At 33.5% G+C, this 21,567-nt stretch overlaps 6 protein-coding genes, 1 long non-coding RNA gene and 1 other non-coding gene across 15 annotated transcripts; 6 read left to right on the top strand and 2 right to left on the bottom strand.

The window, feature by feature from the left end:
• Positions 1-1,629: 1,629 nt before the first annotated feature.
• LOC658923 (facilitated trehalose transporter Tret1-2 homolog) lies at positions 1,630-6,539 on the top strand. Of its 6 annotated transcripts, none has more exons than XM_965271.5 (3): positions 1,630-1,786; positions 4,731-4,828; positions 4,931-6,539. In XM_965271.5, exons 2-3 carry the CDS (start codon positions 4,732-4,734, stop codon positions 6,280-6,282), a joined length of 1,449 nt encoding a protein of 482 aa, XP_970364.2. In that variant the 5' UTR covers positions 1,630-1,786; position 4,731; the 3' UTR covers positions 6,283-6,539. The 6 variants fall into 6 exon arrangements, with proteins under 6 accessions (XP_970364.2, XP_008190504.1, XP_015832994.1 ...); XM_008192282.3 differs by lacking the exon at positions 1,630-1,786 and adding an exon at positions 3,596-3,740; XM_015977508.2 differs by lacking the exon at positions 1,630-1,786 and adding an exon at positions 3,639-3,740 and having other exon boundaries at positions 4,717-4,828.
• Positions 6,540-6,858: 319 nt separating this feature from the next.
• Positions 6,859-8,872, top strand: LOC103312210 (uncharacterized). Its single transcript, XM_008192284.3, has 4 exons — positions 6,859-6,999; positions 7,044-7,111; positions 7,165-8,713; positions 8,762-8,872. The coding sequence occupies exons 1-4, from the start codon at positions 6,936-6,938 to the stop codon at positions 8,821-8,823; spliced, it is 1,743 nt and encodes a 580-aa protein (XP_008190506.1). The 5' UTR covers positions 6,859-6,935; the 3' UTR covers positions 8,824-8,872.
• A 729-nt stretch (positions 8,873-9,601) lies between these two features.
• LOC103312239 (uncharacterized) lies at positions 9,602-11,582 on the top strand. 3 transcript variants are annotated; one of them, XM_015977529.2, is made up of 5 exons: positions 9,602-9,733; positions 9,778-9,861; positions 9,909-11,360; positions 11,409-11,447; positions 11,500-11,582. In XM_015977529.2, exons 1-5 carry the CDS (start codon positions 9,652-9,654, stop codon positions 11,535-11,537), a joined length of 1,695 nt encoding a protein of 564 aa, XP_015833015.1. In that variant the 5' UTR covers positions 9,602-9,651; the 3' UTR covers positions 11,538-11,582. The 3 variants fall into 3 exon arrangements, with proteins under 3 accessions (XP_015833015.1, XP_015833014.1, XP_008190618.2); XM_015977528.2 differs by having other exon boundaries at positions 9,903-11,357; XM_008192396.3 differs by having other exon boundaries at positions 9,903-11,360.
• A 1,305-nt stretch (positions 11,583-12,887) lies between these two features.
• On the top strand, positions 12,888-15,612 carry LOC659076 (uncharacterized). Its single transcript, XM_971212.5, has 4 exons — positions 12,888-13,047; positions 13,096-13,215; positions 13,262-15,448; positions 15,493-15,612. The coding sequence occupies exons 1-4, from the start codon at positions 12,987-12,989 to the stop codon at positions 15,558-15,560; spliced, it is 2,436 nt and encodes an 811-aa protein (XP_976305.1). The 5' UTR covers positions 12,888-12,986; the 3' UTR covers positions 15,561-15,612.
• A 208-nt stretch (positions 15,613-15,820) lies between these two features.
• Positions 15,821-15,927, bottom strand: LOC135267951 (U6 spliceosomal RNA). The gene has a single exon (XR_010336386.1). It is a non-coding gene; the product is annotated as a U6 spliceosomal RNA (small nuclear RNA).
• A 216-nt stretch (positions 15,928-16,143) lies between these two features.
• Positions 16,144-17,113, top strand: LOC659229 (glutathione S-transferase). Its single transcript, XM_015977465.2, has 4 exons — positions 16,144-16,437; positions 16,489-16,656; positions 16,707-16,849; positions 16,901-17,113. Exons 1-4 carry the CDS (start codon positions 16,302-16,304, stop codon positions 17,063-17,065), a joined length of 612 nt encoding a protein of 203 aa, XP_015832951.2. The 5' UTR covers positions 16,144-16,301; the 3' UTR covers positions 17,066-17,113.
• A 274-nt stretch (positions 17,114-17,387) lies between these two features.
• LOC659302 (uncharacterized) lies at positions 17,388-20,826 on the top strand. Its single transcript, XM_965621.5, has 8 exons — positions 17,388-17,583; positions 17,635-17,802; positions 17,858-18,000; positions 18,049-18,207; positions 19,830-20,139; positions 20,193-20,360; positions 20,410-20,552; positions 20,605-20,826. The coding sequence occupies exons 1-8, from the start codon at positions 17,448-17,450 to the stop codon at positions 20,770-20,772; spliced, it is 1,395 nt and encodes a 464-aa protein (XP_970714.2). The 5' UTR covers positions 17,388-17,447; the 3' UTR covers positions 20,773-20,826.
• On the bottom strand, positions 18,352-18,988 carry LOC135266292 (uncharacterized). Its single transcript, XR_010334205.1, has 2 exons — positions 18,619-18,988; positions 18,352-18,507 (listed from the first exon to the last, which is right to left on the bottom strand). It is a non-coding gene; the product is annotated as an uncharacterized LOC135266292 (long non-coding RNA).
• Positions 20,827-21,567: the final 741 nt, after the last annotated feature.

Genomic DNA, 21,567 nt, shown 5'->3' with positions numbered 1-21,567 from the left:
CTGCACTAGCACTTATAAATTCGATAGACTAGTCACAAAACAAAAACTTCCAAGGATAATATTTTCAAATTAAGAAAAAACGACGGATGAATTAGTTTAGGAGGATACTCTAGGTTTATAAAAAATATGAAAAAAACTCAAGGGAAAATTTTCTCATAGAAAAAGTTTTGTCAAAGCTTTCCACAATATCAAATTATAAGAATTAAGAATAAAACATGCAGCAGTACCAGCTTGAAAAAATCTTTTCACTTACTTTCAACAAAAGTACAAAATTCTAAGAAAAAATTAAGAAATAATTGATAAACTTTAAATATCGACTTATGAAAAACAGTTCAAGAGACTAAAAAACTATTCAAAACCACCAGCTCAAAAGAATATGCTACATTAACAATAAAACATGTAAAAAAATCCTTAAAAATATTGCCAAAAATTATCCACAGTATCGGAATGTAATAAACAAATGGGAGAAAACTAATCGGTCTCCAATTTCCAGTTTTACAGACTTCTCCAAAATGCAACAAAAAATAAAAGATTCTGAGAATTGAGTTGAGAGTTGAGTCCGATTTTTGTAATGCTTTTAGTGCCATGACTAGATTTAGTCAGAAAAAATAAATAGACCTAAATTAGGCTAATTTGTCGTTCATTTACAACATTATACGTGTCGTAGTAATAAACCTGAATTATAAATTACGGCCAACGTAATAAAAAATGGTTATACGTGATAAAAACAAAAAGAAAATAAACTAAACAATAGGGAGTAAAATTTCGCAATTGACCAAACAAATTTATTTTCCTAGATTTTATGACAGAGACCTGGTCAACCACAGAGAGGTTTTACCTCATGGTAGGGATTTTACCATGAGATGCACCGAGGTCAAGGAACCGTTGAAAATGCAAAACACGCAAAATGATTGCAGCGGAAAATGAGCTAATTAAATCGATATTTCATAACGTGAATAATGTGCGAAAAATTGTTGATTTTGTCAGCTATCAAAAGAAGTTAATGACATTTCATCCAGCCTTGCAGGCTTTCTCAATGCATTTCCTTTCTCTAAAATGACTAGTTTGACGTCAAAATCCCGGTAAAACACACCTTCCATGTTCATTGTCACGTAGGTTCATGAATGAAGATAATAAATGGAGCAAATAAATGTTTACCCCATTTATCTTATTTTTCCAATATAATTACCACTTCAATTGTAACGTCTCAAATATTTCCCTTCGTAAAAGTGTGTCAACAACAATTACAAACACGTTAGTAGACTTTTCTTCGGAAACGTTTGAAATTGACCTGGAATTACTTAATTTATGTAACGAGCAGACAAAGATGTCAAAAACAAAATCTTTTCGAATTAATCATAACAGCACATCGTTGACAACTTCCAGGTACAACTCTAATAAATATTGACTTTGCGAAATTCCCCTTTGTGGAAAACCCACACAACTGTGACAATCGATTTGGTTCTAATCAGCAAAATAAAGAATCCCTTGCTAAAAATAGAATTTAATTAAGAAATTTTTTTGCATAACTTGTGGAAAAATCTTAATTGGTTGCAGTTTGATAAATATGGCATGCCCAAATAATGAACTGACGCACCGGAACAATCAAATTAATTCAGGATCGGTTTCGAGCTGAAAGCATCTCTTGCTTTTATTCTGCTTATGGCGGGAGAACGATCTGCACGCATAAAGCTTTTCATACATGGACAGGACTGTTAGAAATTATGTGAACAGATCGTGACCAAGGAGGAAGTGTTGAGTGGCTTTTAAGTGTGATTTTGTGCAAGTAAGTCGCTTATTAATACACGGAAATAAATTTTGAATTTTCGATAATTTTTATTTTGGTCAAATCGTACGGCCTTCCATTTTATTAACAAATATTTGCAAATTTTGCGTTATCACAATGATAAGCTGCTTTAACTGCTTAATGGAGTTAATTAGTTTATGGCTGACCACCAAATTTTTTTGCGTTGTATGCAAAATAATGTCGCCACTTTCTAACAATGTTTTTCATAGATTCTTTGTTAAAATCATTCACTTGCCATATTATTAGAATGTGGAATTTTATTTAAAACGCTCTAAATTGTTCTATAATTGAGAGAAAGAAACAATTTCGTAAATGTTTAAGTTTGAAACTAAACATATTTAGATCAACACATCACAAAATAATTTTATTTTTTCAAATATCTAATCATTTTTACTAAAGTACTCGTTAAGCGAGAGTAAAGTAATTTTATGATAATAGATATGGTGATGACTGATGATTGATAAAGTAGTAAAAGGACATTGATCCTGAACTTGTTAAAATGTCCTTCAATGAAAGATCAGTTTTTATAACCCGCCAATTTTGTTCGTCATGCTTGTGCTCTAAACTCGTCTCCAGATGATGAAGAATTTAATTACAAATTGTATGTATCTAATATACAGGGTGTCTTTGGCATTCTACCAGAAAGTATAGAACCAATCGGTTTTTGCTTCAACTATTTCAAGACAAAATTAATTTTCATAAAAAATTTCATCACTTTACTTAAAACACTTTCTTTTATCAATAATAATTATATTCTGAAGACAAAAATGCACACTTATACACTTTTTATTCATTAAAAAAAATAAACGTTTTTTTTTTCAGATTTTTTATACCACTGACCAATAAAATGTTAAAAATATACGACTGATTGTTTAGCAACAGTAATCAGAAATTTTATTTTTTAAGTATTACCTACTTGTGGTTACAATGATACAGTTAAAAAAAAGTTAACCGCTGAGCCATGAAGAAAGTCAGTGGCGTAGATCAGGTATTTTTAAATTTAAACACTCTGTATGAAGTTAATATCAAAAACATTGTTGTAGGTTATGACGTTGCGTAACGAAAAAAATCTTTACACTTTCATAAAAGTGTCGAAGAGCTAATTGTAATTAAAAACAAGTGCAAGAATAATTGGTGTTATATAACTTATTGCTATTGTTTGCATTTTATAACTGTACTAACAACAAACATATATGCTAATTTCATAAATCAATAACACTAATAATACATCAAGGCATACGTTATACAATGGCAATAATTAGAAATAAATCATTTTTATTTTGAGGCCACCTTCGCGTAAAATTTTCAGTGGTAACTTGAACATTTTCAACCAACCACAACTAGATGTTATTACAAAATAAAACAATATTTTTTCTTGGTTTCATTAATCTTAACCATACTGAAAATGGGTCAGTAATTTTGGTTTTGTCTCGGTTAAGAATTTATACTGACATTGACACTGAATGGAATACTAAAGTGGAATGGTATTTTCAATGTCGATAATAATTTTAAAAATTAAGTCCCACATTGGGTTTAGACACAGTAACTAGTTTCGCATTTTTACACAAAGTAATAACTTAACTAATTGCAAGAAATATTATTGCAACAATGAATGTCATTGTGAAAACGTGAGAATTGTTTACATAAAATTTGAGGGGTTTTATAGAAAATTAGTCTCCAAGTGGAAATTAAAAAGGGTCATGAAACTATAGGTAACAAATTTTGATTGTTATCTTTGGAATCGTAACAATAAAAAAAATTATAAAACCAGATAAAATCACCTCAAACATTATATTGTTGGTTTAAATTTTATCTTCAAGTTTCTATAATCAATAGATTAAATATTTGTCTCAGTTCAAAACAAAATTAGGTGTTGCAATAGAGTTTAATGTGTTTATAGAGTCATACCGCAGCAATTTCAAATTGTTTCAGAGTGAGTATTCAAATTTGTAAACATTCCCTACTTATCGTTGGAATATTCTGACGTTAAAAATGTTTAGCGCAAATGAACTTGTCGCACCAAAAATGATAATTAGTGTTATTTCTCACTTTTTTAAGTGTGGTTTTAGTGGTGTAGTCATTGCTATCTTTAGGTGACACTCCAAAATAACACAAGATGTTGCTTAAAGTGTGATTAGAAATATTTTTCAAATGTGAGAACAAATCGAATAGGGAGAAAGTGAGAGAATAATAAAATGAAAACGAAACAAGCGGTTATGTATTTTGTTTATTCTGTTTGCAAAACTCATAATTATGGACATATCTGTTAGCACTTTTTCTCGTAATATAAAATAAAAATTTTGAATACAAATTATGACGATAAATAACCGTCCAAAAATTGCCAACTTTAAAAAAAATAAATTAATTTTTAGGAGACAAAACCCATCCGACCAGTTTTTCGCATCGGAATCTTTATAATCTTATTGTACTCGTATTTTGCAACCCATTCGACCATAAAGACATCACAAATATAATATAAAACCTAATCCTACCGTGAAATTGCTCAGAGTTTAACAAACGCATCTAAAAATTTATGTAAGTTAACCATGGTATGAAAATATTTTTTGTAGTGTGCTATCAAAGGTGTGTCTAGTTTTGCGATAAATTGTTATTGATTTTGAAAATTTTCTTGTTTTATGAATGACAGCACAGTTATTTATTGCGTTCATTAAAAACACTGTAATTAACAGTTAAGATAAAAATTGATCGATGGAATATAAACCACTTTTTTAATATCGTGTCATATTAAGATATTCAAAATACTGGGAGAGCCCCACAATACCTATTTTATTGTTTATTACTGCGAAATAAATTTCGACATAGATTATGAACTTAACAATGAATGTAATCTGATAGTCAACTATTCTTAATCGGATAATTTCTAACTGTGATTAGTGTTTGTACTTTAGTTCCCTGTTTACAGAATGGCTGAAAAAACTGGTGTTAGCACTAATAATCTAGTAGAAGCTGGTGATTATGGCAAGTCTAAGAAGTTGCCCCAATACATTGCTGCTCTCTCAGGTAAGATTCATTGCTTAATTTTACTTAATTTTTGACTTGTAAAATGGAAAAATAACACAATTTTCAGTCAAATTTGGTGATTAAAATGGGCTATTTTTCCAGTATGTATGGGCTCAGTGGCGGCCGGCACCGTCTTAGGCTGGACGGGCAACATCACCAAAGAGAACCTCGCTAATCGCACCCTTAACGACATCTACGTGGACCCTGACAACGACTACGGTTGGATCGGTTCTTTCAGCACCCTTGGAGCTCTCTGCATGTGTTTTCCCATCGGTTTCATCTGCGACTTAATCGGCCGTAAACTCGCTATGCTCCTCACCATCATCCCCTTCAGCGTTGGTTGGCTTCTCATTATTTTCGCCGACTCCACAGCGATGATTTTCGCTGGAAGATTCCTCACAGGTCTCGCTGGAGGTGCGTTCTGCGTCTCCGCCCCCATGTACACCAGCGAAATCGCCGAGAAAGATATCAGAGGGGCACTAGGAAGCTACTTCCAACTCCTCCTCACCGTTGGAATTCTCTTTGCCTACCTTTTGGGTGCATTTCTCAAACCGCAAATTGTTTCGATTATTTGCGCTTGCGTTCCGTTGGTTTTCGGTGTTGTGTTTTTCCTTCAACCCGAAACTCCCGTCTACAGTTTGAAGAAAGGGAACGAAGAAGCGGCGATTAAAGCTTTGAGGAAACTGCGAGGTGATGAATATAATGTTGAAGCAGAAATTGCTGATATTAAAGCGAATATTGAAAAAGACGAAAGGGAAAAAATCCCTTTGTCTAAGTCTTTGGAAACAAGAGCTGCGAAAATATCGCTACTTATTTGCTTCGGTTTAATGTTTTTCCAACAGTTGGGAGGCATCAATGCTGTTATTTTCTATGTAGGAACAATTTTCGAAGAAGCTGATTCAGGTTTGTCTGCTTCCGATGTTACAATCCTCGTTGGTGTGATGCAAGTCATTGCAACTTTTGTCTCGTCCCTTGTTATCGATAAATTCGGACGGAAAATTCTTCTCCTTATTTCTGGTTTTATCATGTCAATTGCTGGAATTCTTATTGGAATTTATTTCTCACTAAAAGACGACGTTAGTGATATTGGTTTTCTCCCAATTTTGGGAGTTTGCATTTTCATTATTGTTTTTTCGTTAGGTTTTGGACCAATTCCTTGGATGATTTCGTCGGAAGTTTTTCCAGCCGAAATCAAAAGTAATGCCAGTTCGGCTGCGGGAACTTTCAATTGGTTTTTGGCTTTTCTTGTAACCAAATTTTACGGCGATTTGGCAGCCGAGATTGGAAAAGACGTTACGTTTTATATTTTTGCGGGTATTTCTTTGGTCGGAGTTGTTTTTATTTTCTTTGTCATTCCGGAAACGAAAGGGAAGACTTTGGATGAAATTCAGAGGGAACTCAATGGAGAGAAAAATGTGGGGCAAGGAATTGACAATCAAGGGTTTAATAGTTAGTTTTAGTCATTAGTGAATAAAAGTATTATTTATAAAGTACTTAACTCAATACTTGTATTGTTATTTATAAATATCATATGACATAAAACAGAAAGAAGTGCCCTTAAACGCACTTTTCTTACCTGATATTTAGTAATGACCAACTCCATACTGTACTTTTCTAGTCAAGTTCTATTGTATTGAAAATATCACAAGCAATAATTATTGTACGAGTACTGTGCAAAACTTTATAAAATTAAACGATATTTAAACATTAACAGTGTTTTCTTCATGCTGTTTGGGAAATTTATTAAGTTAAAAAAATGCCAAAAAATTAAAATTAGTCCACACAGAAAGCAATAAATAAAAAAGAAATAAGTGAATTATCGAACAACAATTGAATTATTGAACAACAATTTTCGGCTACAGATATTTCAAAAAACTGCGTCGCAAAAAAATCTAATATGTAGTTCAATTATTAACATTTCAGAGATAATGAGGAATGCAATCTAATTTTTGCTTCAAACATGCATAGATTTCTCCGATTAAAATCTGCCTATATTTAAAATGTTTCAAATATTTCTCATTCAACTATTTTTCCATTGGCTCGTTCTATTTCTATATAAACACACTAGTACATAATTTTTTAGTACAAATTTGAATGCGAGTACAAAATGAAGCAATCCATCACACTAGTCCTCTTTTTCACCCTATTATTTAATGAAACTTTTGCTCATGGTAAGTACTAATTACTTTGTACATTTTTTATCACAACTTTTAAGATAACTTGAAAAATCGTCAACACTCGAGGAAAACTAGCCGCTCACATGTCGAAAAAAGAGACCAAACTGTATGCCAACACAAAACAAAATGTAAAAAAAAATTATTAGTTTATACTTTCAGTTAGAAACCGAATCCAGCCTTACAATTAATATCACTGCAAGTATTTTTCTTGCCCTAAATGAATCGTCCGAATCTGCAGCTGTTTTCGACTTTAAATCAAACATAAGTGCCGTAATTAATTCCGACTCTGTGATACTCATCAGTTACGAAAACGGATCAGGAGTTTACCTTTCCCAAAGTTTATTCAACAGTCGCGAAAGTTTCGAGCAATACTTTAGAAATTTGACTTGTCTGAAACAACTTTACGAAAGTGGAGTACGAAATGGAGTTTCATTCAACGTCACTTCAGCTAGTCCAGACATTTCGAAACGAGTTTCTCAAATTTTGAATTCTTTAGGCGAAAATTTATCATCCTCTGAAGCTCTCGAAAACTATGAAAAGCTTTCCCAATCAGTATCGGATATTTTTCAAAATTCTGTGACCAGCTTTATAAAACTTATAAGCAATTCGAATGCCAATTCTAGAGGAGGTTTAAATCGATTTATTGCCTTTCTTCAAGGCTTACAATGCTTCTTCAATGGCCTTTCAGACCGAAATTTAAGACTCGACTTATCAAAACTTCTAAACCAACCTTCAGGTCTTCATGTATTGAATAATCTTCTAGAACAGATAGCTTCTCAAATCAACGTTGGGCAACTCCTTGGTGATCGTTTAAACTCCCCCGAAAATCTTTTCCCCTTATTGAATCTTCTCGGAGGTAATAGTACTGAAGGTTTGAATGGATTTATCCACGTCATTTACGAAGTGATAAATGTGAATCAAAATCACACCAATGTGGAAAAACTCGTCTTAACATTGCTTGAATATTCGGGAAATTCAACCAACGGCAATGTGGGCCAACAATTCTTGTCGGCTCTTCAAAATCTCCAAAACACGTTACAGAGACACAATTTGGGCAATGCATTCCAATTTTTGTCACATCTTGCTCAAAATACCACCGATTCTAGTTCCAGTAACAATTTTGATATTTCACGAATTGTTTCAACTCTTCTCCACTTTGACCCTCAAAACCCCATAAACCCAATTGTTGCGATTTTACTCTCACTTCGACAAAGAGTGTCTCCTGAAGAATCAATCCCTGAACTATTCGAGCAATTAATTTCGCGTTTAAACACATCAAACGGTCGTCAATGCATTTCTAACATTTTCCCAAATTTGAACATCACAAACGGTGACGGGATTGAAAATCTACTCCTTGTCGGTTTCCACATTCGAAATTTTATCCTCCAGGGAATTGAACATTTTTGGAGTAACATGGCCGATTTCTGGTCACACATTCCAATAATTGGTCGGTTTTATGAAGCCATAGATCGAGCTTTAGCCTTGTTTACTAAAGGAGCCGTTCAGTTAAATAAAATTTTCGAATCACAAATTGCAAGGCCTAGGATTGAACGAATTTTGGGTTTCCTGAGACGAATCGCAAGCAGAGAGGAGAATTCAAGTGATAGTGGAAGTCAAGGAATTTTGGGGAATTTTATTCGACCCATTTTAAATCAAGATAAAATTGAACATAAAAAGGGACATAAGGAACGACACCATCATTTCAATGGTGGGGGAAAAAGGGTGAAAATAAGAGTTACTAGTGTTTTTCTTGCAGGTAATGCCAAACACAACAAGCAATTGAAGAGTAAACATCGTTCAGAGAAGAAAAAGCATTGATTAAATTAATTAATTACTTGTATAAATAAATTAAATGATGTAACGCCTATTTTGTTATTTATTAAAAAAAATACCAATATTGTCAAAAAATAAATAAAAACATTATACAAAAAAACGAACGCCAATTTTTTTATTATTCTGTCAATATAGCTATATATTTCATCTACAGGGTGTGCCAAAAAATATATTGGCAACACTGAGTTATTGAAATTCCTGCCAATTTCGTTGGCAACTTTTTAACATAAATTTCTTTTTGCAAACTATTTTCCTATTGAAAAAATCTGAGAGAAAAAAAAGCATCTGATTCGTATAGAGATGGTCTGCTTTAGGTCGTAATTATAATAAATTATTGCAAAAACAAAGAATAAATTAAATTCAATCATTCATCAAAGTGATGAGCTTTCAAATTGAAATTAAATTGGCAAAACTAAAAAGAATGGACAAAATATAGGAAAATGGAAAAACAAGAAAATTCCTAATTTGCACACTAACAGTATTAAATTAAATTTAAGTACTAAATTTTAATGAAAATCTCCAGTGAAACTTTTTATTGCTGTATTGCTTTTAAATCTTCCAGTAATAAAATTATCACTCTGGAAATGAGTCATCCCAAAACACCAATATCCCAAACTTTTTTCGAGCAGTTTCAGATGTTTTGAATAGTTGCAACTTTTGTGTAATCATAATTATCTAAAAAATTGATTTAATTGGTCCTTTAGCAATTTGTGCAATTTGCTTTGGTCAAAAATTTGTCAAATACTTGTTAACGCGTTAAATACCAAAATTTTTCCACCAAACATTTCCAACATTTATGTATAAATTCAGCAAATGCCTAATAACTCACAAATGATTACAATGAAGCGAAAAGCAGTGGTGTTTTGTGCCTTGTTATTGAGCACTTTTGGACACGGTATTTTTTTTAATTTATCAACTTTTATTAATTTTCTGTTCTAGAGCTTTTAAATCGTCAAAAACCATCCCATGCTCTTTTATCGCGTGTCCATTCTAAAGAAGAATGCCGTCTCGAATGCATACCAGGTAATTAAGAGTTAAAAAAAATGTTTTTTAATTTCTTTTAGATTCAGGAAACTCATCGAATTTGCAAATTTTTATCAACACAACTACAAATTTAGTGGCTGTGGCTAGTACTAAAACCGAAGTTGCGTTAATTCTGGATGTAAATTCGGGATTGGTCGGTCTGTTTAATGCAATTTCTCATTCGGTGATAATAATTAATATTGAACGAAGCACCAGAGTTGCATTTTCTCAAAATTCTACATGGAACAAGTCTGAAACTTTCCAACAATACTTTCAAACTCTAACTTCGTTAAAAATTTTATACGAACAAGGGGAACATCAAGGCGAAAAGTTTTCCGATAGTAATATTACACAAGAAATTGCGATACAAATAACTTTCGTTTTAAAAATTCTAACGTCTGATAAATATTCGATTCAAGTTAAAGAAGCATTAGAGGTGCTTGTTGATGTTTCAAAAAATTTGCTAAAATCTTTGAGAGAAGTCACCGAAATTGTAAAAAGTCAAGTTATTAATACAAACCTTGAAATAAAAGAATTAATTGGAATTGTGAACGGTTTAGCTAGTTTTGTAAAACGCCTAAACGGAGGCATTTCTCTTTTAACAAAACGAGAAATAAGACTCGACTTGGACATTATTATAAATTCTAAAACCGCAATAGATGTTTTCCTTTACATTTTACTACAACTGAAATCGAGTAAATTACGTTTGAATGAAGTTCTACGTGATGGGTTTGACTCACCTCAAGGCTTTTTTTTCCTAATTGCAAAATTAGGAGGAAATTCTACACGCGGCATCAATGGGATTTTGACAATACTTTCAAAAATAATCGCTTTGAATCAACGAACTTCCATTGAGTCTGTTGTTATCGCTCTGATACAATTTTTTGGTAATTCAAATGGCAAAAATTTTGGTAAAGAATGGCAAACTACGATCGAAAATTTATCACGTACTATTAAACAACTTCACTTGAATGATATTCTAAAAAAAGTCGTGAAACAACTCCAGGATATTCGCAACGAAAAATGGACCGAAAATCACGTTAACTTATCCAAAATCGTTAAAATTTTAACTAATGCTTCAACCCCAATTGATTCAATTGTTAAAATTCTTGCAATTCTTCAAAAAGTTGTTCCGATTAATGTTTCGCTCCCTTTCTTGTTAATCGAATTTGTGCGTCTTTTAACGACGAAAACTGGACTTGAACTTATTGTTGCTTTAATACCGCAAATTAAAACCAACACGAAAACTTCAAAGAGTGAAATTCTTCGAAGCATTTTGCGTGCTATTGATATCAAAAATTCGGGTAATATCGGTAAAGCATTAAAAAATGTACCAATAGTTGAAACAATTTATTCGGAACTTGAAAAATCGGTGAATAAAGAAGCCCACTTGGAACTAAATGTTGTCATTGGAGAAAAAGCTTCAAGACACGTTTTATTGGAGATACGAAGGATTTTGATTAAAGCCATTCGTGACGAAAGTGAAAATGATAATAGTGGTAATTAAATGTGTTTTTTTATTAATTTATTTCGGAATAACTTCGCAGGTCACTCGAGCTTAGAAAACGGCCACCAACACTCAAAAGGTTTGTAATGTATTTGCGAAAGATTAAGGTTCGATTTTTTGTTTTGTTCCAGAACATGGAAAAGTTAAACAAAACGGAAAAAGCCACTAATTTACAATACAAAAATGTAAAAATGTAATAAATAATGAATGAGTACATTGTCTAATTTTTCTTATACATGTATTAATTTATTAATAAAGAAATACACAAAGGTGCCACAATCGGAAGAGTTGTAAACTTAAAATCCCTGTTAGCAGTTGATGCGTTCAAAGCCCTAAAAATATCATTTGCTGGATTTGTGGGATATTCAATTACTCCACACAGAGAGGAATAAAATTGATTAGGTTTAACATTATTGGGACATGCAGAGCAAGGTTCTCCTTTCTTATACACCGGCTTTTCAAATTGAACAATAGGTTTTCCTATCTCTTTAAAAATCGTACTTCCATAATTACAGACGTAAAAAACAACGTTGTTTTTCCCCGATGGAAAACCAGCTTCTGTTCTATTTTTTACCAGTAAACGTGCACAACCAACCAGATTAATTTGCGACCAAGCTAGTTTTAAAAATTTTTGATACGTAAAATGACCGTTATAATATTTTGGGTTTGGTCTCTTTTCGTAATACTCGGGCTTCATATTTTTGATTTCACCATACCTAGAAAATCAAATCGAATAGATCGAATGACCTCTTTTTTACTGTTTTATACCACTGCTTAATTATCGTGTGTGTTTGAAGATCGGTGACGTCAAGACTGTTTTGCATACTAACAATTTGCTCTACACTTTGGCCATTAGCCATACCTAAACAAGGATTTAAATCTTCTCCCACAAATTTACTTCTTAGATAACAACGAGCCATATTTTCCAGTTCTAGACTATAGCTAAGAGCCATCATGTCAGCAGCCGAAGAAGAACCATTATAATCCTCTTTTCCAGAAGCAAGTTTATTTCTTAGTTTGTTGTGTTGGGCTAGAATTGCCCGCCGAAATGTTATCAGAAGTGACATAGTTTCTGGTTCCGAAACACCTTTTCGTAACTCACAACCACAAGCTTGGTGTTTCTTATTCAAACAAAACTTTTTGCAATAAGCTACTCTTAAGGGTTCACCTTTTTTCCCATGTATGCAGCCTAAGCACATGGCAATGAAGAAAGTTGTTTTTAACATTGCAAAATAGAATCAATTTTCAATCTGTTAACAAATAAAGTCACTTGTCATAGGGGACTACACTACCTATGATAAAAATCGTATAATAGACCAAAATTGATAAAAACCACATAAAAATTTTATTCAGAAGTCCAGTGAAATGGATATTTCTCAGGAAATAAAATTAAGAAAAAATGTATGCAAACATGCATTTTAAAACTGTTTTGACGCAAAAAACAACAAATTCCTTTGAAAAATTCCACGATATGCATTCTAAATACTCTGCTACTCCCTTGTAACAGTGCGATAAAATGTTTTCGTTTGGAATATCCGAAATAACTCGTATTTAAATTATTGACGATACTTTCCACCTATAAAAACACGACCTAAACCTAGTTCTGCAACAATCAGAAATGAAGCGTCAAGCCACAGGATTAGTGCTTTGTGCGCTTTTGCTCAGCACATTCGGCCATGGTAAGACTAAACCCCTTTTTTATTAAATTGTTTGATTTCGATTTTAAGAGCTTTTAAACCGACACCATTTGGCCCAATCGGCTCGACATTCTCCTCTCCTTTCTCGTTTACACAGCAGACACAACAAGGCAAAATCTGAAGAATGCACCATTCAGTGTGTATCAACAGGTATAAAAACCCAATTTCTAACTTTGTTTAATGAAATTTTGTTTAGAGTCTAACTCCACCACGTCTCAATTAGAAGTCTTGGTCAATGCCACTGTTAATCTGGTGGCTATTGTAAATGTAACAGCAGAACTTGCCATCGTTGTGGACGTCAATTCGAGTCTTGTTGCCATTTTTAACGCTTCCAGCAGCTCTGTTATTATTGTTAACATCGAGAGTAGTTCCGGTGTTGTAATTTCTGGAGGCAATCTCACATGGAGTCAATCTGTAAAATTCGAAGCTTTCTTCGAAAGTCTAACATCGTTGAAAATCCTTTATGAACAAGGCAAGAAAAACGGACAAAGTTTCACTTCCAGTAACATCACTGCTGAAATCTCGCTTCAAATCAGTGTCGCTTTATCCGTCCTAAGTTCTGGTAGCTATTCAGTTGAAGGTAAAGAAGCCCTCACTCTTCTTGTCACAATTTCCCGAAGTTTATCCGCGTCATTGAAATTACTTTTGGTATTTGTTGAATCCACTACTATCACTATTACCAGCAATTTGAAAATAGTTGTTGGAGTGTTAGAAGGTCTTTCTGTGTTCTTCAACCAACTCAAAGGCGGTGTTTCCGTTTTGGTAAAGAACCACGTGAAACTCGATCTCGAAGTGATTCTCCAAAGTCGCACTTCTGTCGACATTTTCTTGTACGTTTTGATTCAATTGAACTCAAGTGGAGTCAAACTAACCGAAGTCCTTGAAGGTGTAATCACCTCGTCTGAAAGCTTCTTTTTGCTTCTTGCAAGTTTGGGTGGAAATTCAACTGAAGGTTTCAACGGTTTTATCACAGTAGTTTCCGAAATTGTTGCTCTGGTCCATGGTCATAGTACCATCCAAGCTGTGGTGGTTGCCCTAATCGAATTTTACGGTAGTTCGTCGCGTGATCACAATTTAAGCGAAGAATGGAAAACTAGTATCGAAGTTTTGATTAAAGTAATCTCGCAATTGAAATTGACCAGAACTTTCAAGGTTGTGCTCAAAGTTTTGAACGAAATTCGAGAAGAAAAATGGGTAGAAAACAACGTCAATTTATCGGCGATTATCAAAGTTTTAATCGAAGTTAATGATTCATCGGTTCCTCTTGACCAAATCATTCGAATTCTTGTTTTGATTGTAAGAGTTGTTGCAATTGAAATTTCCGTTTCCATCCTACTTTTGGAATTGATTCGACTTTTAACTACACGATCTGGAGGCGCAATTATTGTAATTTTGGTACCAACTATTAAAATTGAATACAATTCTTCTACCACGATTTTGGTGCAAATTCTTCGCGGAATCAACATAAGGGACCTACTTTCTGGCAATTTCCTCCAGATTTTGCGACACCTTCCAGTGATTGGTGACATTTATGTTAGCATTTCACGATCTTTGAAAGTCTACGCTAGTCTTGACATCCAAGTTGTACTAACTCGAAGCGGTTCCAGAAAAATTTTAATACAAATTAGAGAAATCTTTATTGCAACGATTAAAGAAAGCGTCACCGGTGCTGTTAGTTCGTCTGGTTCTGGACAGGGAGGTGGAAGCGCCAGTTCCAATGGAACCGGTCATTCAGAAGGAAGTGGTTATGGATATGGTGGAGGTTCGTCCGAAAGTGGAAATGAAACGTCGCAAGCGCATGGTAGTGGAGGAGGAAATGGAGTCGCATCGTCAGAAGGAAACGGTACCGCTACAGGTCAAGGTTACGGAAGTGGAGAAGGATCATCAGAGAGTGGAAGTGGAACGTCGCAAGCGAATGGTAGCGGAGGAGGAAATGGAGTCGCGTCATCAGAAGGGAACGGTACCGCTACAGGTCAAGGTTACGGAAGTGGTGAAGGATCAGTAAACAGTGAAAATGGGTCATCACAAGCGCAAGGTGGTGGAGCTGGAGCAGGAACAGCATCCTCTGAAGGCAATAGTTCTGCAAGTGGTAGCGGTTACGGAAGTGGAAGTGGTTCCGTCGTTCAACATCACGTTACTAGTGGTAGCAGTGGTGGAAGCGCAGAAGGTGGAGAATCAAATGGAAACGGAGGATCCAGTGGAGGAGTAAATGGAGGTATCAGTGGAGGAGGAAGTGGTAATATTGGAGCCAGTGGAGGTGGCTCAGGAGGAGGTAATGGAGGTTTTGGGGGCAGTGCTAGTGGAGGAATTTCTGGAGGAATTCAAGTTGGCTCAAGAGGTTCAGGACCTGCTGTAATTCATAATAAGGAGCATCACGGCAAAGGTGAGAAGATTGTGTGTGAGTGTGATCTAATTTCGAATTTTCAGCTCATGATAAACAACTTAAAAATAAGGAAAAGCATAAAGGACACGGAAAAGAGCACAAAAAAGCGTAAAAATGAGGTCGGTTTTGTATAAAGTGGCTATGAATAAATATTTTGAGCATTATATTGACTTTTTTTACAAAATCATGAATAATAACATACAGGTCTTTATATTAGCATCATAAATATAAAAAACATGTAACAGGATTGCGTATCTAAATGTAAATTTGAATGCTGGTAACTCCAGGTTATTTTTTTAGTTTAAAAAAAAGTCCAATTAGGAATAAACCCTTTTTCTATTAATTTCAAATTGTTAATAACAATAAACTTCAAAAAATGTGGAACGCTTCACGATTTTGCGTGTCATCCTTGCGCAGGGGCCATGCTAATCTTCTCTGTATCGTTCCAATTTTAGTATATGTACCGCCGAAGCGAGTACGAACGGTGCTTCTACCTGCCTTGTATATGTAGTTAGCGGCAACCGATACGTAGTAGTGAGATATAAGAGATTTGAAATTTCCCGCTTTATTTTGATTGGCCGGTTACAATCGATCGCAAAACACAAACGTTCGTAATGATTCGTATATTTGTATGTAATGGCGCTTATTTAAAATTTTTATAATTTAATTGAAGAAATATTAATTTGTCGTAATGAAAACAGTTTTGAAACAAAAATAGATATTCATTTGTTCATAAGGTAACTGATAAATCTGCGTGTTGTGTTATTAAATAATCCTTGAACAGTGACTCAATCTCTAGTACTTGAAGCACTTATCACCAGGTCACAAGTAATAATAATAACACCCATTAAAAATGTCCCCTTTATATAAACTGACCTATTTTGCTACCCCAGGTAGGGCAGAAGCCATCCGTTTTCTGTTCAGTTATGCAGCTGTCGAATTCGAAGATGTGAGAATTGCTTATGAAGACTGGCCAGCATTAAAAAACCGTTTGTATCAAATTCTGTTATTTGAATAGTTATTTGATTTACATTTTGTAGAAACACCCTTTGGTTTTCTCCCTATGTTAGAACATGAAGGCAAAAAAGCACATCAAAGCGTGGCAATTATGAGATACGTAGCCAAACAGGTGAAACTTGCAGGAAACGATGACTGGGAAGATTTAGAGATTGATGCAACCGTAGACACACTCAGAGATTGTTCTTCAAGTATTTGTTTAAATGAATTAAGCAAAAAAAATTAAATGAGAATCTTTCAGAATTTCATCCACTTCGCCTTGAGACTGACGAAGAGAAAAAGAAAGCTTTACTAGAACAACTTTTTAAAGAAACAGTTCCGTATTTTATGAGGCGTTTTGAGGCTTTAGTTCAGAAAAATAACGGTTATCTGGCGCTAGGACGAGTAATTTGTTTCAATTTTATTAGAAAGGTTTCTTAATTTTGTCAATTGTAGCTGACTTGGGCTGATTTATACTTTGTGGCATCGATAGCAGCAGGTGTAAAACAATATACCGACATCGATATAATAAAAGAATATAAAACACTGGCAGAGCTGCGCACTAAAGTTTTGGAAAATCCTCGTATTAAAAAGTATTTGGAAAATCAGCCTAAACTTTAATAAACTTAGAAAATGTTTAAAAAATAAAGATTGTTCTTTGATTATAAATTTGTCTTGTCATTTTTTTATCTATTGATTAAAATTGCCTGAATCATTGCTTACTTCTTTTCGAAAAAACAGAAAAGGCCAGAACAAATAATATTAATAATTTGGTACTAAATAAAGTTTGATTTTTAAAAATTAGTATAAAAAAATAAAATAGAGCATCAACTACAACACAATAAAATGTAATTTAAATTCAAGACGGAGATATTTTAAATTATCCAAGGTCACAAACTGACGAACCGCTACTACAACCGCTTCTAAACAAATAGCAGATTGCGCTCAATGGTGCAACTTTTGATCAGTTATTTTTGAAACACCGAAAGTGTTTGTCTAAAAAATGGCACCAGCTTACAAATTGACTTATTTCGAGTACACAGGCCTTGCCGAAGTCTCCCGTTTCCTTATGAAATTCGGTGGAATTGATTTTGAAGACTGTCGGATCAAAATGGAAGAGTGGCCTCAACTGAAAGCCAGTAATTTTCTCTTCCTGGTTACAGAAACTTTTTCTATAGATTTATTTTCAGAATTTCCATTCGGCCAAGTGCCTGTGTTGGAGTATAAGGGAAAAATTGCGTGTCAAAGCCTTGCAATTGCACGATATTTAGCCAAACAAGTAAAATTGAGTGGAAACGATGATTGGGAAAATCTCGAAATCGATGCTACCATTGACACCATCAACGATCTTCGCATGAGTAACTATTTTTAATTAGTTTCTACAAACTTATTGTCTAAAATAAAAATTTCTAGAGCTTGCAACTTGGTGGTTTGAGGCAGACGAGGCGAAAAAGAAGCTCATTGTTGAGAATTTCAAAAAAGACAATTTGTCCTACTATTTACCCCGTTTAGAGGCAATCGTTAAAAAGAATAAAGGCTTTTTGGCAGTTGGACGAGTAAGAAATTGCGCGAAACTGACCACGTTTTGTTACTTGAGTTTTTAGCTCACTTGGGCCGATTTTTACTGGGCGACAATTTCACCTGTTTTTGATATGGTCACAGGGATTGACGCACTTGCTGATTATCCAGAATTAAAAGCTGCCAGAGAAAGAGTTAACGCTTTACCAGCTGTCAAGAAATGGATTGATGAGCGACCCAACAACTGATTTAATAAATCATAATTCCTTATAAAGTTCTCCATTCTGTTGTTCAAACAGACTCAAAAATAAATACACTACTAGTAACTGATTCGTCCATTAAATTCAACGCTGTTTCATTTTAGAAAATTTGTTGTTTTTGTGATTGTTTTAAATAAGACGTATTACACGTATTGTTTACCCCTGTAAAATGCAACCACCAATACACAGTATATCAGTATTCAACACCCCACTTATTGGCAATAAATAAAAAAAAGCACTCACATTTGTAAAACTCCCACGGCATCATCTTCTTAAATAGACCCACTGAAATACAAAATACTGAAATTAGAACAATGTACCATTAAATTAGTCGAAATTATTAGAAACTTAATGGTTTTTTTCTAAAAATAATATAGGTACCTACTGCAGACTTACCCTTTAATCCGGTTTGTTTCTTTTCTTTTCTCCCGAGAAATCCATTCCATTTGCACACACAAACCAACAAATTTGAAACACTTGAGTCGCAAAATTCGGATTTTACTGACGAGACGGCCGTCCGTTCGCGAAGCAGCAAATAAACTGAAAAATGAATAATTGTGTAAGAACATAGACAAAATGTCACCAACAAAAAATAATCAGAGAGATAACTAACTTCCAAGGTAGGAAACAAAGAGGTTTGTCACTTAATGTTGTTTTTTGAGATTCTTACTTGAAAAATATAACAGCCTGAACTCATTTTTTGAGCACATTATTAATTTCATACAAAAGATTTTAACGAAATCTTTAAGATTCGTAACCTTGTAATGATAGTTACACAATTAAAACAAAAAGTAAAAATGCGTCAATATTGAATAATTTCTATTGGAATTTTAAAACATATAACCATTTGTTTCTCTTCAAAAAATGTTTCTCGATTTTTCCCAAAGAACATTAATTAATAATTATGAGTGTATTTAATTCAAATTTGTTTTTGAAATCAATTTTTAACAAGAAGGCATAAAAGCCACACTAGAAATAATGTTATGGTTCGAAAATAGAAAAAAAATTGATATTTTGTTCCAGTTTTGTGTTATTGTTAATAGTATGTGGGTATAAATTGCCTGAATCATAACAGAAATCCGCAAAAACCTCAATAAGATGATAAATAAAATAAATATTGCACAATGATGATTTTTATATCGTTGCAAAAATGTTGTTCTGTTGTAAATTTATAAACGTTATCAACTGATAATGTAATCAGAAAAATTTGAGACTTTTGGCATAGTAATTAATTAATAATTTCCAGTATAGTCATGTTTAATGATTTATTTTGAAACAAGTTAAAAAAAATTAAGCCCATATTCCATTAAAATAAATATAATGGAATGCATTAGTTACAATCAAATCTAATTTAACTCCAAGTGGTGCAAGGTCAAAACATTCATCTGAAGGAAACATCATTCAACACACTAACGCATCTGAAAAAAATTTGTTAATATTTACACAAAACCATAAAACAAAAACTAAATATTATTTTAATTATTAACGAATTAATACAACAGAGGTGTGAAAAAAAAATTCCACAATTAGAAGAACTCAAAAACTAGACTTTAAATAATAATTTTCATATAATTTTCCATCTTTGATAACACTGAAGAGGTAAATGACTCCACATTAATCCTCTCAGATCCACACACATTCTAGAAAAATACTACAAAAACATCAAACACACCATTAAACAAATAAGAGATAACGCTTGGTGCTTGGTGGGTGCGTATAAAAACCACCTCTCCATTTCTGACCGGTTAGTTGTTCTTGAACCAGTGAAAGTGAAACAAACAATGGCACCGGCATACAAATTGACTTATTTCGACGGAAGAGGTCTTGCTGAAACCTCTCGTTTCCTCATGAAATACGGAGGAATTGATTTCGAAGATTGCCGGATCAAAAGAGAAGAATGGCCTCAATGGAAACCGAGTAATTTTTTTCTCTTAAATGTAAAAACTTTCTCTAGACTTATAATTTTACAGAATTCCCCTTCGGTCAAGTGCCTGTCCTGGAGCACAAAGGCAAAGTTGTTGGTCAGAGCATCGCAATCGCCAGATATTTGGCCAAGCAAGTCAAATTAGTGGGAAATGACGATTGGGAAAATCTCGAAATCGATGCAATCGTTGACACCATCAACGATCTTCGAATGAGTAATTACTTATTTTTTTACAAACTTGTTTTCTATTACAAAGATTTCAGAACATGCGGCTTGGTTCTACGAGCCTGACGAAGCGAAAAAGAAGGTCATTATTGAGAATATCAAAAAGGACACTTTGCCCTACTATTTGCCCCGTTTGGAGGAAATCGTCAAGAAGAATAAAGGATTTTTGGCAGTTGGACGGGTAAAATAAATGCGTTAAATCGAATTGTGTTTTGTAATTATTTGGTTTTTAGCTCACTTGGGCCGATTTTTACTGGGCGACCGTTTCACAAGTTTTCGATGTGGTTAACGGGATTGACACTCTTGCCAATTATCCGGAACTGAAGGCCGCAAGAGAAAGAGTTAATTCTTTGCCAGCCATCAAAAAATGGATCGAGGTGCGACCCAAGACTGATTTCTAATAACTTTATTTATTCTGTTCAGAAATTATGAAAAATATATGTATTACTTTTAAACAAGTGTTTTTTTATTAATTCCGCTGTTAGAGATCTATTGTTGAGTCATTCGTTTCAACCCAATCTCCGGTGGGAGCAACCTTGATGAATAACAACATCATAGAGATGGTAATTATGAGGAAGTTTGTACGTACATACGGAGTATTCCAAGGTTTTCTGTAAAAATAAATCTTTGTAGCGTATCTTATCTACCCTAAAAACTCTAGACAGAGCAATACATTGAATACTTGTAAATACTGAGAAAAGTTAATAATTTTTTTGCGGTGCAAAAACTTGGAATACTCTGTATATAAATATTTAAGTAATTCCTGGAGAAAAAAATGGTTAAATACAAAAATTTGAATGTGCTATAGGAGATGTAAGTGAGTAGTAAGTTTTTAATTTATTTGAAGGTTAAATAATCTAGGAAAAAAACTGTTATTCTTTTATGCAAACTCATCGTGATTTACATTTACAATATGCTCCCAAATATTTTTTTACACCTCATAACAGCATGGAGAAAAATATCTACTTTGACTAAGTCTCATTTAATTCGTAATAATTGTTGTGATGGATCATCAAAAATTAAATGTAATGACTGGTGCTTTTTAAAAGGAACTGATGTGATATAATATTATTTGCAGATAATATGCAAGAATAATTGCACAATAATTTTTATTTAACACAATTTTTTTCCTAAAATTAGATATAGGATCAAACAAACAATATTAATAAACGAAAAATACAAGCTTTTTAAATTAA

Source organism: Tribolium castaneum, chromosome 1 (genome assembly GCF_031307605.1).
Source record: "Tribolium castaneum strain GA2 chromosome 1, icTriCast1.1, whole genome shotgun sequence".
NCBI classification, from domain to species: Eukaryota; Metazoa; Arthropoda; class Insecta; order Coleoptera; family Tenebrionidae; genus Tribolium; species Tribolium castaneum.
This window is presented reverse-complemented; position numbering and strand designations above follow the sequence as displayed.

What these genes read in the sequence shown, in the direction of transcription:
- LOC658923 (XM_015977505.1), top strand. Translation starts at nt 3,833, where the DNA reads ATGATAATTAGTGTTATTTCTCACTTTTTTAAGTGTGGTTTTAGTGGT. An exon ending in GTAGTCATTGCTATCTTTAG is followed by an intron (nt 3,901 to 4,730) that starts GTGACACTCCAA and finishes CCCTGTTTACAG; the next exon opens with AATGGCTGAAAAAACTGGTG. An exon ending in ATACATTGCTGCTCTCTCAG is followed by an intron (nt 4,829 to 4,930) that starts GTAAGATTCATT and finishes CTATTTTTCCAG; the next exon opens with TATGTATGGGCTCAGTGGCG.
- LOC103312210 (XM_008192284.3), top strand. Translation starts at nt 6,936, where the DNA reads ATGAAGCAATCCATCACACTAGTCCTCTTTTTCACCCTATTATTTAAT. An exon ending in TAATGAAACTTTTGCTCATG is followed by an intron (nt 7,000 to 7,043) that starts GTAAGTACTAAT and finishes ACAACTTTTAAG; the next exon opens with ATAACTTGAAAAATCGTCAA. An exon ending in ACGACACCATCATTTCAATG is followed by an intron (nt 8,714 to 8,761) that starts GTGGGGGAAAAA and finishes TTTTTCTTGCAG; the next exon opens with GTAATGCCAAACACAACAAG.
- LOC103312239 (XM_008192396.3), top strand. Translation starts at nt 9,652, where the DNA reads ATGCCTAATAACTCACAAATGATTACAATGAAGCGAAAAGCAGTGGTG. An exon ending in ATTGAGCACTTTTGGACACG is followed by an intron (nt 9,734 to 9,777) that starts GTATTTTTTTTA and finishes TTTCTGTTCTAG; the next exon opens with AGCTTTTAAATCGTCAAAAA. An exon ending in CCGTCTCGAATGCATACCAG is followed by an intron (nt 9,862 to 9,902) that starts GTAATTAAGAGT and finishes AATTTCTTTTAG; the next exon opens with ATTCAGGAAACTCATCGAAT.
- LOC659076 (XM_971212.5), top strand. Translation starts at nt 12,987, where the DNA reads ATGAAGCGTCAAGCCACAGGATTAGTGCTTTGTGCGCTTTTGCTCAGC. An exon ending in CATTCAGTGTGTATCAACAG is followed by an intron (nt 13,216 to 13,261) that starts GTATAAAAACCC and finishes AATTTTGTTTAG; the next exon opens with AGTCTAACTCCACCACGTCT. An exon ending in TAAGGAGCATCACGGCAAAG is followed by an intron (nt 15,449 to 15,492) that starts GTGAGAAGATTG and finishes TCGAATTTTCAG; the next exon opens with CTCATGATAAACAACTTAAA.
- LOC659229 (XM_015977465.2), top strand. Translation starts at nt 16,302, where the DNA reads ATGTCCCCTTTATATAAACTGACCTATTTTGCTACCCCAGGTAGGGCA. An exon ending in CTGGCCAGCATTAAAAAACC is followed by an intron (nt 16,438 to 16,488) that starts GTTTGTATCAAA and finishes TACATTTTGTAG; the next exon opens with AAACACCCTTTGGTTTTCTC. An exon ending in GTTATCTGGCGCTAGGACGA is followed by an intron (nt 16,850 to 16,900) that starts GTAATTTGTTTC and finishes TGTCAATTGTAG; the next exon opens with CTGACTTGGGCTGATTTATA.
- LOC659302 (XM_965621.5), top strand. Translation starts at nt 17,448, where the DNA reads ATGGCACCAGCTTACAAATTGACTTATTTCGAGTACACAGGCCTTGCC. An exon ending in TTGATGAGCGACCCAACAAC is followed by an intron (nt 18,208 to 19,829) that starts TGATTTAATAAA and finishes AGAGGTAAATGA; the next exon opens with CTCCACATTAATCCTCTCAG. An exon ending in ATGGCCTCAATGGAAACCGA is followed by an intron (nt 20,140 to 20,192) that starts GTAATTTTTTTC and finishes ATAATTTTACAG; the next exon opens with AATTCCCCTTCGGTCAAGTG.